The sequence below is a fragment of the Amphiprion ocellaris genome, chromosome 19 (assembly GCF_022539595.1).
Source record: "Amphiprion ocellaris isolate individual 3 ecotype Okinawa chromosome 19, ASM2253959v1, whole genome shotgun sequence".
Classification (NCBI taxonomy): Eukaryota; Metazoa; Chordata; class Actinopteri; family Pomacentridae; genus Amphiprion; species Amphiprion ocellaris.
The window spans coordinates 24,840,153-24,855,237 of NC_072784.1; the positions used below are offsets into that span (position 1 = coordinate 24,840,153).

The window sequence follows — 15,085 nt, forward strand, 5'->3', positions numbered from 1 at the left end:
ACTAACAGTGAAAGTACTGCTTGCTTGTAGTATATGGAGTTGGCACTAGCTGGAATAAAAAGTTCATTTTTGTATCTAAAGATAGTTGCCATTGGTTTCCCCTCATCATGCCTTCAAAATCTCATTGTAATGATTTTCAGTTCAATTTAATTCAGTTTTACATATTTAGCACCAAATCACAGCATATGTAATCTCATAGCACTTCACATAGTAAGGTAAAGACTATATAAATTTAAAACAGAGAAACCAACAATCCTACATTACCTTTGATTCCTTTTGAGCAAGCACTTTGGGGCAGTATAAAGTAGCCAAAAAACATTTCCTTTACTGGGAAGGGAAAAAAAATCTTAAGGAGCGTGGCCATCTGTTTCGACCAGTTAGGTGAGTGGGGATGAACGGGGTGGGGATAACAGATAAAGAACAGACAGACAATACATAAGAAAGCAATTAACATTTTGGAGATTGGTGAGGCCATTGACTGCGGATTAGAGATGTGTAACTCTCTAGAGGGACACCTGCAGAGTAGGGCTGCCACAAACGACGCGTCGACGAATCGCCTGAGCACGATACGTCATAAAAAGCGGAAGTGAGCGCGCAATGCAACAGAAATCACCGTCCGAGTGGAGCGCGGAACACGCATGGACATCCGCGCTGTATCGTGCATATATAGTATATGCATATATTATATACGCACAATACAGCGTGGACATCCGCGTTTACGATACAGCGCGGACATCCGCGCCGCATCGTGCATATACTATATATGCACGATACAGCGCGGATGTCCATGCGCGCTCCGCGCTCCACTCGGACGGTGATTTCTGTTGCATTGCGCGCTCACTTCCGCTTTTGATGACGTGTCGTGCTCAGGCGATTAGTCGACGCGTCGTTTGTGGCAGCCCTACTGCAGAGTGAACAAAACAAACTATGGGGAGGACACAAAGTTAGTGACAAGCAGTGGCGTTATCTAACTGTAAGGCAGAGAGAGGAGAGAGCAGGTGAGAGGTACTCTGTACAAGATGGGAAGTCCCCCAGCAACCTAAACCTATAGCAGTATAACTAAGGAACTACTTAGGTGATCCTAAGCAGCCCTAACTATAAGCTTGCACAACTCAAACTAGGATCTGATTCCACAACAGTGGAGGTGATAACTGAAGGCTCTGTCTCTGATTCTACCTCCGGAAACTCTAGGAACCACAAATACACCTGCAGTCTGAGAGTGTAGTGCTCTGTTAGGATACAATAAGGTCTTTAAGATAAGATGGGGCTTGGTCATTAAGAGTATTGTATGTGAGGATTTTAAATTCTACTCTGGATTTCCACCAGATATCTTACTGTAGAATTGGAGGCCAATGTCATCCAGAGTAAATATCTCGTTGCTTAGGGCCAAATACAATAACTTCAGTTTTGTCTGAATTTAGGACAAGAAAATTACAAATCATCCAGTCCTTTATGTCCTTAAGATATGCTTGGAGTTTGACTAACTGATTGGTTTAATTTGGCTTTATTAAATATTATAACAGGCTGTCGTAACAATGGAAATTTATGCAGCATTTCCTAAAAATATTGTCTAAGAAAGGAATATACAAAGTACATACTATTCGTCCGAGCACAGAACCCTGTGGAACTACATAACTAACTCTAGTGTGAGCAGAACATGAACAAACTGAAATCTATCTGATAAATATGACTTAAACCAATTTAGCGTGGTTCCTTTAATCCCAATGACATGTTCCAGTCTCAGCAATAGGATGTTTTGTTCAACTGTGTCAAATGCTGAGATCCAGCAAGATGAGTATAGAAACTAGTCCACTGTTGACGCTATTAGAATATTTTTGGTGACCTTAACCAGTGCTGTTTCTGTACTATGATGCATTCTAAATCTTGAGATACCGTCATTACTCCATCACAGTTCCAATAGAATGCAAAGCTCAACAGAGCTGTGACTCGCTGTCAACCTGGCTATAGTGCTGAAAAGAAACCTAGGATTATTGTTGTTTACCTCTATTACAGATGATTATTGGCAGTTATTGGCAGAATACGAACTGCTTTTTTTTTTTTTTAAATAAGTGATTAAACTGTCCGGACGAGGTAAAATTCTTCTGGATTTGTAACACGCCACTGCCATTCCAGTCTTAGTGGAGTCTGCTTTAAGATGCGGGATTGTGAATTGTATCATGGAGCTACTCTTCTATGATTCATTGCCTTCTTTTTCAGAGTACCAACAGTCTCAAGGGTTATGTACAGTTAGGCTGCAGTCAACAGGATTATCCACTTGTGTGGGACTAATGTTAGGAGCGGCTTACCATTGTGTTGGCATACGGCATTGAAGTAAAAAATGACATAAGTTCCTTAAATTTAGTTACTGCATTATCAGATTAACGCTGTAATGGAACTTTTTGGTACATGCTCCGTAGCCCGTCATTGTAAATTGAAATGTTATTAAAAAATAATCAGACAGAAGAAGGTTTTGGGGGAAAATGCTTATATGTTCAATTTCTGTGGTATATGTCAAAACAAGATCAAGGGTGTGATTAAAACAATGAGTTGGCTTATTTACATTTTCAGAAAGCACAATTGAGTCTAGCAACAAGCTCAGTGATGCACGTAGCACTTGGAGATTTTGCTGAAATGAAATGTGCATGCTGCACAGTGGCGTAGTGGTTAGCACTTTCGCCTTGCAGCAAGAAGGTCCCTGGTTCGCGTCCCGGCTTTCCCAGGATCTTTCTGCATGGAGTTTGCATGTTCTCCCTGTGCATGCGTGGGTTCTCTCCGGGTACTCCGGCTTCCTCCCACAGTCCAAAAATATGCTGAGGTTAATTGATTATTCTAAATTGCCCGTAGGTGTGAATGTGAGAGTGCTTGTTCGTCTTTGTATGTAGCCCTGCGACAGACTGGCGACCTGTCTAGGGTGTCCCCTGCCTTCGCCCGAGTCAGCTGGGATAGGCTCCAGCCCCCCCCCGCAACCCTAGTGAGGATTAAGCGGTGTATAGATAATGGATGGATGGATGGATGAAATGTGCATTACAAATGAACTTTATTATTATTAAATACAGAATTTAGGCTGTTTCACATCATTGGTGTGGATCTTAAAGTCACCCGCTATAATGACTTTATCTATACTGCTAAAAATTCAGAGAATTCAGATAAAAACTCAGAGTAAGTGGCAGTTGGGCAAAACAGTAAGGTGAAGCAGCCTCTGCCTCAAGCAGGTGATAATGAGGGTAAAGGGGACAGAGAAAAAGATAGCAGAGAAAACAGATGGTTAGCAAACAGAATAATAAACATTGGGCAGGTTGATGACGACATTAACCACTGATCAGAAACATGCATTTCTGGAGCCAGAGATATCTGCAGAGAGGACAAAACAAACTCTTTAGGATATGCTGCCCTCTCAAGTTAATGTCATGCAGTGGCAGAACATAAATGCTGATGGTACTGTTGATAAATGGTACTTTTTTGAATTTCAAATATATATATTACAAAGATTGGTCCAATAATTATATTTACCTAAATTTTGATTAAAAATATGACTGACACACTGATACAACAGCTGTACCCTTTCTAATTGTACATACTTTGTCATGAAGTACCTCATCAAACTACTTAATCCCCTGATTCAAAGCTATTATTCTTATAATCTTAACTGAGTAGAACACAGTAACGAAAGAACTCTGTTTTGATTGAGGCTTTGAACCAATACTGATCCATTTAATAATACCTGCATCATTCCTAATGTCAATCCTTGAGAGTGGCTTAGCACAGCTCCAGTTAGTATTGAAGTCAGCCAGGTAATAATGGTTACAGATTAGAGAATGAATGTTGTCAATCCCAGTTCTTCAGACTCTGTTCTATTATGTGTCCACTTCTAGTGGCAGCATGAGGATGTTCTGGGTCCCAATAATCAGCCTCTGAGCATCAGTATTCCTCCTCGCTCCGTGATCCTCAGCAACATGAAGAAGAAGCTGTACAAGCTCAGTCAGGATGAGGGAGCCATCATTGCCATTCAGGTCAGTAGTGCACCTTGTTAACCATCCTGTGTAATCCTTACTGATTTTGGACCAGCCTATTATAATGAAAAACAAGAAAATTAATCCTAATCTCTCATTACAATTCTGTTATTGCCAAGCTGTTCACACACAAAGAGATCTTGACCTCTTTAAAAACTGACTGTATAAATAAGCTTGCCTCATTTGTTTTGATTTGACTGAAAAAACTCCAGATTCGTATTGATCCCATGTGCTGTGTTGTTTGACCGCTGGTGTCCTCAGGAAAAACTGGCATCACTTGAGGCTAGCATCGAACAGCGTCTGAAATGGGCTGGTGGAGCCAACCCAGCGCTGGCACCTGTCCTGCAGGACTTTGAAATGACAATTAGGGAGAGACGCGCAATGGTGGCAAGAGACAACCAGCGCACCAGCCAGGTAACACTGCTGCTGTGTTGATGTTGTAGTGACCCCTTGTAAAATTTCACTAACTTAACTCCATTTCACCCACACCACTTGATATATGACTATTGTTGAAGAAAATGGTAGATTTTCTTGCTGTGTTTTTCTAGGTCACCTTCTTGTGCTCTACCATCCTCAATTTTGAAAGCCTTCGGACCCGATCCCCTGAAGCTCTCAACATGGATGCAGCACTGTTTGAACTGCTGAAACGCTGCCAACAAACTTGTTCATATGCTGCCCAGTTTAGCAGCACAGTGTCTCCTCTGGAGCTCCAACTACTCCACAGACTGGTGGGTTTAATCTCTGACTTGACCACAGAGTCTGTATTTCTGTTAAAAGTATTAGACACTACTTCTATGCAAATGCACCAAAGATTTTGTAACATGTTTTTAAGTTATTAGTTCTTCATCCCCAGTGATCTATTAATTTCAGCACTTCATGCTCTACTTGCTGCAGCAGCTCCTAAAGTGTCACGGAATAAACTTAAGTAAAATCACTTTTTGGGATATAATGCTTAGAATTCAATTGAGAGCATTCACATCTCACATCAAGTTTTCAGAACACATGAATTTTTAAAGATATCACAACCACTGGCAGAAATGTGTATTGCATCAGAAATGTTCTTGTACATGTACTTCCACGTACATAACTACATTTTATTATTAAAATTGCACTTGTCTATCAGGAAACCACTCGCATATTTTAGATCAGGTCATCTGAGAAAACTCTCAGAAATATTTCAGATTGAATATTCATGAGATTAATGAAAATCTAATTATTTTATTCAGTCTGTAATCAGAGGTCATGGATTCTGATTTCATTAACCTACAGTTCTCATTCGAAGAAGTGATTAATCTAGAAACTTAGGAATTAAGAAGCCAGTTAAAATTACTAAATCCACCCATTTAGTAGGAAAAAGTGATGGATGCGTAGCCTTCGAAGATGCTGCAGGATCAGTGTGCGACGTCTAATTTCGAAGGGACAGAGAGGGTCATAGCATCCTGTGTCAGTGGAGATCTTCTTGATATGTTGGTTCAGTAATACAGAAACAGGAGGGCACTTTTGCATAGTTGCATCGAACAGATGTGGCAGAGTAAAAATGCAAAGGGTCAACGCTGACAGAGTTATAAATAAAACGTTTACGCTGTTGCATTGAAAAAGTTAAGGGTCACCACTGAATATTAAATTCGAAAATAATCATTGATACTGAATATTAACACAATTTTCTATAATACAGAATATTAATAATTAATTCAATCTACTTGTATTGATCTGTCCTATAATCAGACCTCATGAACTCTTTCATTGACCTCCAGTTCCAAAACAAAGAAAGTAGAACCGACGATAATTATACACAAACATTTATTAACAGCTGCAAACAAACAATAAGACAACATTGACAAAACTAAATAGAATTTCTAAATACATCTGTTTAGAAAAAAGACAATGAAACTTAAGAAGCCCAAGTTTAAGTAAAACACAGAAAAACGAAGTCCACCTTAAACTGTAGAAAAGTCCAATTTAAAAAGTAGTAATAGCTCATGAAATATTAGAAAAAGCCCTGTTTAAAACCCAGTAAAAATAGTAAAAGGAACCTCTGATTAGACAGAACCCAGCTGCATTCCAGGTCATCAGGAGCAGTATTGCTCCGGATGACCTGGTATCGTAGACTGCGTCCAGATGTTGGGATCATCACTCCAGTGATGTTGAATTTCTTTAATTTGAGGCTTTAAAACTGTTAATTAATTCTTGCATAGAAAGCTCTGGATGTTGAGGAGAGACAAAGGTCAGAAGGTCACAGAAAGTAATGCAATCTCCTCTGCTCCAGAGGTGTGGTCATCTTCACCATTGACACTTTATTGTTAGTATCAAGTTGTGGGGAGGTAGGAGACATCCTGTTGTCTACAAAATTTTGTAATAAACATCCGATATGCAGATGTTCCGTTTAGATGTAAGTTTTGGCTTAGCTGTCCTCTGAAATGGTCTCCTACCAAATTTACAGCTTTGAGAAAGGGTCCTGGAGTTTGTTGCGTGCCGCTCTGACATGCTTACATGCCACATCCAGATAACCCAGTCGGAGGTCAAAAACCCCACAAGGCAACTCTAAGCTCTTTGTTTGTTACTACAGAGTCCAGTGTCAGACCTGGCCATAGGCAGTCCTGACTGGCTGAGTTATGCCCAGAGGCAGCTGAAGGAGGAGCTGAGCATTGAGCAGAGGAATCAGGAGGAGAGGGAACAGCAGCTGGAGTCCTCTGGAGAAACACTGCAGCTGCTCATTGACTCCATTAAAACCATCCTGTCTAACCACAATCGCCAGCTGGCTGATGTTAAGCACCTTCTGAGAACCATGGCTAAGGTACACTCAATTTCAGCAAAAAAGTGTTTTTTTCCCCATCGTTTTTATACAGTTACATTACATGTTGGTTTTAGCTGGTACCCAGCAGTCTTTTGTTAATTTTGTCATACAGGATGAGGAGGCAGCATTGGCAGATGGTGAAGAGGTGGCATATGAGGGCAGTGTGCGTCACTTCTTGTTGGAGTACAAAGCTTGGCAAGACAACATCCAGCTAGTCTTATTCACTGTGGTTCAGGCCAGTGGGCAGAATCGCAACCAGGAGCAGCTTGAACTACTGGAGGAGATTCCTGCTACCCTGAAGGAATTGCACTCCCAGTGCCAAAGGTACTCACATTCATAAACACATATTCTCTCATTCATTCATTCGCTTTTGATTTTTCTGTATAAATCTCTCATTAATCTGAATGTGTGTACATCACCACAGTGTCTATAATGGCTTAGTCGACTTTGCCTCCCCACTGGTGACAGAGAGAGATGGTGAATGTGCCAGTCCTGTTTCTGCAGCACAGACAAGCTTTGCAGCAGGTATGGACTACCATGAGGTGTTTCCTCTGCCACCTTAGTGACTATGACAACTTTATATAAGCATTTTGTGATGGTCAAGATGTTCTTGACATTTGACCAATGAATGACATCTACCACTACAAATACAGACCTTGTGGCTACTATAATCTGTGTAAAGCTTGCACCAACTTATATGTGGTTTGAATTCAGCTGTTAGATGCAGTGGAGTGAAGACCCAGCCAGACTCAATGTCCCAGAATGCACGCAAGGCTCTGCCACGTAACCTGGGAACCCCCACTGATACCCCACCTAGCACTCTTCAGATGAACAGCAAAGTTTTCAACCCCAGCCCAAAGAGGGCTGTACGGGACCCCAAAACAGGACGAGGTACTGTTCTTCACTCTCATCACAGCTGTCTGTGGTTAGAAACCTGTTCAACTCCCAGCTAAGCAGATGTGTAAGGTTAGAAGTGGTTGGAGAGCACTGAGTTGATATTTGGATTGGATGTTAGATTTGCAACTGAATGAGGAGCAGTCTGAATGATTACGTTATAATCCAACTGCACTCTTCTAAACCTGCTACTTGTGATGTAGCTGTCCAGGAGAGAAACTCGTACGCGGTCAGTGTGTGGAAGAGAGTGAAAGCCAAGCTTGAGGGCAGAGACATCGATCCCAACAGGAGGATGAGTGTCACAGAGCAGGTAACGCACAAGACACACTGGCTGTTATGGTGGATTTAAGGTTTGTAAGTTTACATATTTGATTTCAACCATCTGTTCAGTCTAAGCAAGAATAAACGCAGCCTGTGTACGTCAGCCATCTCAGACATACACTTTTTTTTCCAACACTGAAAAAATATACTTACCAATTGAATATCTACTGTGTATTCTCTACATATTTTTTGTGTTGTCATTGCTTATTTTTGAATGCTCATTTTTTTACATAAATGCTGAAGATTAATATTGCATAGTGGCTATTTAATGGATAATTACCACTTTAGTACATCACTGCACATATTAAATCTATGAGTACATGACAAGTAAATCGATCAATCTCCAGCTGTAACAAAAGCAGAAACCCTCTAGAATATAAGCATATGTTGAAAGTGATTACCCTTACCAGCCATATTCCAAACACTCTTTTTCTTCAAGATTCAAGACCTTTATTTATCACAAACTAGGGCTGGGCAATATGGCCTAAAAAAAAAAAATCTCCGATTTTTTCACAAAAAAATCCCGATTCAAGATTTATCCGATTTTTTTTTTTTTTTTTACCCTCTACCTAATCTCTGCACGCTAGAGTCCAGTCTACTTTATGCAAATGAGCTGCAGCCCTCTCCAGGTAAACACACCGGATCGCAGCTGGAAATGCGCCACATGTGGCATGCTGGTCCGGTTGCGGTGCGTTTTTACCTGGAGAGGGCTGCAGCTCATTTGCATAAAGTAGACTGACTTCTACTTTATGCAAATTGGATGCTGCGTGCGGAGATTCCACGCATCGTTAAACTGTCCTCAAACTTCTAAACTAGGCGTCGGTGACATAAAACGAGGACAGATTCAGCTGCTGCAGAATATTTCTCGCTTCAAATGCTTTCAGAAATACCTTTCGCTGACGTGTTTTTTGAAATAAAAGGGAAAATTTGCGGCCGAGCCGCTGTGTTTATCCAACTTGTCTGCAGGACTGTCCAGCTGAAAGCTCAGTCATGTGACCACGTAGCAGCCTGCTGTTGCTCAGTGCTGTCATGTGACCATGTTGTGGTTCGCTCGTGACCGCCATCCGTGCGATTTTCAGATGCGGTGCATTGCCATGCGGGAAAATCGCATCTCGTGGACACGCGCCTTTAGATCTGCGCCGCTCGCCGCCATGTTGTTTGTGTATCAAGGGGGAGGGGGGCGCGCACTCTGAACTACGGGAGCCCAGCAGGCAGGCGTTGGTGGCGGATGTTGATGAGAAAATCCATTTTCGTAAAAACAAATCGACATTAAGTACAAACTCAAATTAATCGATAAAATCGATTTATCGCCCAGCCCTATCACAAACACAATTATACATATTATAATGCGCTGTGAAATGCATTGTGCACCTGTTCCAAGCCAAAACAATAGTAAGAACACACAAGAAATATATATATATGTATGTTTTTATGTATATTCTCCGTTCTTGGCAAAAATTTTAGAAAAAGCTGTAGCAGAGCAACTTTTCTACAAGATCATGACATCTTTGACAAATTTCAGTCTGGTTTCCGCAAAAAAACATTCTACTGAAACGGCATTACTGAAAGTCTAAAGTGACATTATGATGTCAGCTGACTCGGGAGATTGTACAGTCCTGGCCTTATTGGGTCTGACATCCGCTTTTGAGACTGGAGATCATTCTATGCTGATCAACAGACTCCGTGATCTGGCTGGGTTGTCTGGTTTAGTTTTAAAATGGTTCTCCACGTATCTGACAAACAGAACCTTTAGTGTTTGTGTGAACCAGATTATGTCTGACACCACGGCATTATCATGCAGGGTACCGCAGGGCTCAGTCCTAGGACCTATTCTGTTCCTCTTGTATATTCTCCCTCTAGGTGACATAATCAGGCAGTTCAGAGATGTCTCCTACCATTTTTATGCGGATGAAATCCAGCTTTACTGTTCTTTTAAAGCTACTGAGCTTTAAAAACTATCCACATTAACCGACTGCTTGACTAGCATCAGGCAGTGGTTGACGGACAATTACCTGCAGCTAAATTCTGCTAAAACATAAATTTTACTAGTTGTACCTGAAGAAACAGCTCCTGAAATAAAGAGGCATATTGGAGACTTAGGGTCATTTGTTCAACCTAGTCTCGGGAATTTAGGAGTCATGTTTGACTCAGCAATGTCTCTGAATCAACATTCAAAGCAACTAACAAAGAATTGTTTCTTTCACCTCAGGAACATTGCCAAATTGAGAGCTCTAGTGTCAAAAGCTGAACTAGAAATGATTATACATGCTTTTATTTCTTCTCGGTTGGGTTTTTGCAACAGCCTTTTTACCTGTTTAAATAAAAAGGAGCTTGGGCATCTTCAATCTGTACAGAATGCTGCTGCTTGGCTTTTAACTCACACTCACAAAAGAGCGCACATCACCCCAGTCTTGGCATTCCTCCACTGGTTACCCATTCATTTTAGAATTCATTTTAAAATTTTGGTCCTTACTTTTAGAGCTCTCCATAATCAAGCTCCCTCATGACTCCCTCCCTCTGACCTTCCTTCCTCATGCACCGGCTCGTGCACTGAGGTCATCAGGTCAGAGATTGTTGTCTGTTCCCCGCACATATTTTAGGACCAGAGGTGACCGATCCTTTCAGGCAGTAGCACCCAGACTGTGGAATGCGCTGCCTGTCTCCTTAAGATGCCTAGACTCTGCTGATTCCTTTAAAAAGTAGCTAGAAACTTTTTTATACAAGCAGGCTTTTAGTTAAGCGAGGGCTTTTACATGTGTGATTTTACGTGTGTGATTTTATGAGCAATATGGCTCTATATCGTGGGGGCTTATTTACTGTATTTTTATGTTTTATTTACTTTTTCTTTTACTGTAAAGCACTTTGTGATATTTTATCTGTGAAAGGTGCTATATGAACGAACTTACATATATATATATATATATATATATATATATATATATATATATATATATATATATATAAATATATATATATATATATATAGTATCTCACAAAAGTGAGTCCACCCCTTGCATTTCTCCAAATATTTAATGATATCTATTCATGGGACAACACTGACGAAATGAAACTTTCATACAATGTAAAGTAGTCACCGTACAGCTTGGATAACAGTGTACATTTTATCTTCCCATCAAAATAACTAAAACACAGCCATTAATGTCTAAACTGCTGGCAACAAAAGTGAGTACACCCTGAACTGAAAATGTCCAAATTGGGCCCAAATTTTCCATCCCCAGTTTCATGTGACTTGTTAGCGTTAAAAGGTCTCAGGTGTGAAAGGTGAGCAGGTGTGTTTAATTTGGTAATATCACTCTCACACATCTCACATTGGTCACTGGAAGTTCAACATGGCACCTCATGGCAAAGAACTCTCTGAGGATCTGAGAAAAAGGATTGTTGCTCTACATAACGATGGCCTAGGCTATAAGAAGATTGCCATCACCCTGAAATTGAGCTGCAACACGGTGGCCAAGAGCATCCAGCGGTTTAAGAGGACCGGTTCTACTCAGAACAGGCCTCGCCATGGTCGACCAAAGTTGAGTGCACGTGCTCAGCGTCGAATCCACAGGTTGTCTTTGGGAAATAGGCGTAGGAGTGCTGCCAGCATTGCTGCAGAGGTTGGAGGGGTGGGGGGTCAGCCTGTCAGTGCTCAGACCATACGCCACACACTGCATCAAATTGGCCTCTATGGCTGTCGTCCCAGAAGAAAGCCTCTTCTAAAGATGATGCACAAGGAAGCCCGCAAACAGTTTGCTGAAGACAAGCAGACTAAGGATATGGATTACTGGAACCATGTCCTGTGGTCTGATGAGACCAAGATAAACTTATTTGGTTCAGATGGTGTCAAGCGTGTGTGGCGGCAGCCAGGTGAGGAGTACAAAGACAAGAGTGTCTTGCCTACAGTCAAGCATGGTGGTGGGAGTGTCATGGTCTGGGGCTGTATGAGTGCTGCCGGCACTGGAAAATTACAGTTTATTGAGGGAAGCATGAATGCCAAAATGTACTGTGACATACTGAAGCAGAGCATGATCCCCTCCCTTAAGAAGCTGGGCCGCAGGGCATTATTCCAACATGATAATGACCCCAAACACACCTCCAAGATGACCACTGCCTTGCTAGAGAAGCTGAGAGTAAAGGTGATGGACTGGCCAAGCATGTCTCCAGACCTAAACCCAATTGAGCATCTGTGGGGCATCCTTAAACGGAAGGTGGAGGAGCGTAAGGTCTCTAACATCCATCAGCTCCGTGATGTCATCATGGAGGAGTGGGAGAAGATTCCAGTGGCAACCTGTGAAGCTCTGGTGAACTCCATGCCCAGGAGGGTGAAGGCAGTGCTGGAAAATAATGGTGGCCACACAAAATATTGACACTTGGGCCCAATTTGGACATTTTCAGTTAGGGGTGTACTCACTTTTGTTGCCAGCAGTTTAGACATTAATGGCTGTCTTTTAGTTATTTTGATGGGAAGATAAAATGTACACTGTTATCCAAGCTGTGCGGTGACTACTTTACATTGTATGAAAGTTTCATTTCGTCAGTGTTGTCCCATGAATAGATATCATTAAATATTTGGAGAAATGCAAGGGGTGGACTCACTTTTGTGAGATACTGTATGTATATATATATATATATATATATATATATATATATATATATATATATATATATATATATATATATATATATATATATATATACATGATTATATACATATACACACACACACACACATATATATATATATATATATATATATATATATATATATACACACTATATTGCCAAAAGTATTCGCTCACTTGCCTTGACTCGCATATGAACATAAGTGACATCCCATTCCTAATCCATAGGGTTCAATATGACGTCGGTCCACCCTTTGCAGCTATTACAGCTTCAACTCTACTGGGAAGGCTGTCCACAAGGTTTAGGAGTGTGTTTATGGGAATTTTTGACCATTCTTCCAGAAGCGCATTTGTGAGGTCACACACTGATGTTGGACCAGAAGGCCTGGCTCTCAGTCTCTGTTCTAATTCAGCCCAAAGATGTTCTATCGGGTTGAGGTCAGGACTCTGTGCAGACCAGTCAAGTTCATCCACACCAGACTCTGTCATCCATGTCTTTATGGACCTTGCTTTGTGCACTGGTGCACAGTCATGTTGGAAGAGGAAGGGGCCAGCTCCAAACTGTTCCCACAAAGTTGGGAGCATGGAATTGTCCAAAATGTCTTGGTATGCCAAAGCATTCAGAGTTCCTTTCACTGGAACTAAGGGGCCAAGTCAAGCACCTGAAAAACAACCCCACACCATAATCCCCCCTCCACCAAACTTTACACTTGGCACAATGCAGGCCGACAAGTATGGTTCTCCTGGCAACCGCCAAACCCAGAATCGTCCATCAGATTGCCAGATGGAGAAGTGCGATTGGTCACTCCAGAGAAGGCGTCTCCACTGCTCTAGAGTCCAGTGGTGGCGTGCTTTACACCACTGCATCCCACGCTTTGCATTGCACTTGGTGATGTATGGCTTGGATGCAGCTGCTCGGCCATGGAAACCCATTCCATGAAGCTCTCTGCTGAAGCACTGTTCTTGAGCTAATCTGAAGGCCACATGAAGTTTGAAGGTCTGTAGCGATTGACTCTGCAGAAAGTTGGCGACCTCTTCGCACTATGTGCCTCAGCATCCACTGACCCCGCTCCGTCAGTTTACGTGGCCTACCACTTGGTGGTTGAGTTGCTGTCGTTCCCACACACTTCCGCTTTCTTATAATACAGTTGACAGTGGAATATTTAGGAGCGAGGAAATGTCACGACTGGATTTGTTGCACAGGTGGCATCCTATCACAGTTCCACGCTGGAATTCACTGAGCTCCTGAGAGCGACCCATTCTTTCACAAATGTTTGTAAAAGCAGTCTGCATGCCTAGATGCTTGATTTTATACACCTGTGGCCATGGAAGTGATTGGAACACCTGATTCTGATTATTTGGATGGGTGAGCGAATACTTTTGGCAATACAGTGTATATATGTGTGTGTGTGTGTGTGTGTGTGTGTAGGTAAGGACAGCAGATCAGGTGTGTTAGCAAATAAAACCTATTGGAATAAAAGGTTGGATCTGATGGCCTTGATTTTGGTTCTGAAGTGGTCTGCAAAGTACTCACAAAGAGGGTCCGATGACATCGTAAAGCTTCATTAAAATTAATTAAACATAGGCAAAATAAATATATAAATCAAAGTGTGGAAGTGTAAATTTTATATATATACACACACACATTTTATATATATACACACACACGTATACACATATATACATGTATGTATGTATACACACACAAGGCGAAAATGAACGGGATATTGAACAGCGTTTGCAGGTTTGATTGTTTATGTCAGGTTCAGCAGGCGGACAACCTGTGGGAAGACACTCCTCCTCATTCTCTCTGTTTGCCTTCAGGCAGCGGTAACGCCGCCCTGACGGCAGCAGAGAGTACAGTCTGTGGCTGGGGTGGGTGGGCTCACTCAGAATCTTCCTGGTCTCTAACCTGTAGCATTTGTCGTAAACGTCTTGCACGTTGGGGAGGGTGGTTTTGATGGTGCGCTCAGCCGAGCAGACCACCCTCCAAACGGCCAAGAAGTCCTGCTGCCCATCCAGGTGGTGATACTCCCAGCCAAAACACTCTCAGTGGGGCAGGTGTAACAGTTCCTGAGCTTTGAGAGGGAGATTAAAGTCCCTCAGGCGTCTGAGGTGGTAGAGGCACTATTGAGCTTTCTTCACCAGGGTGTTGATGTGACAGGACCACGTCAGGTCCTGCGTGATGTTAACACCCAGGTACTTGAAGCTCTCCACTCTCTCCACCTCCGTCCTGCTGACCCTGAGTGGGTGGTATTCCCTCTGCTGCTTCTTGCTGTAATCCACAATCAGCTCCTTGGTCTTGCTGACATTCAGGAGGACGCTGTTGTCTCTGCTCCAGTCCTCCGGGTGGGTGGTCTCCATCAGATAGTCCTCCTCGTTGTTGGAGATCAAACCCACCACTGCAGTGTCGTCAGCAAACTTAACGATGGTGTTAGAGT

At 42.1% G+C, this 15,085-nt stretch overlaps 1 protein-coding gene across 3 annotated transcripts in view; it reads left to right on the plus strand.

The window, feature by feature from the left end:
* Positions 1–15,085, plus strand: part of smg1 (SMG1 nonsense mediated mRNA decay associated PI3K related kinase) — a 166,780-nt gene that overhangs the window by 145,749 nt on the left and 5,946 nt on the right. For all 3 annotated transcript variants that reach the window (XM_023284949.3, XM_023284950.3, XM_035954949.2), the window contains 8 exons: positions 3,873–4,010; positions 4,272–4,424; positions 4,559–4,738; positions 6,577–6,804; positions 6,917–7,128; positions 7,229–7,329; positions 7,519–7,695; positions 7,902–8,008. In XM_023284949.3, the coding sequence (XP_023140717.2) occupies positions 3,873–4,010; positions 4,272–4,424; positions 4,559–4,738; positions 6,577–6,804; positions 6,917–7,128; positions 7,229–7,329; positions 7,519–7,695; positions 7,902–8,008 (1,296 nt within the window). The remainder of the gene's footprint in view (positions 1–3,872; positions 4,011–4,271; positions 4,425–4,558; positions 4,739–6,576; positions 6,805–6,916; positions 7,129–7,228; positions 7,330–7,518; positions 7,696–7,901; positions 8,009–15,085) is intronic.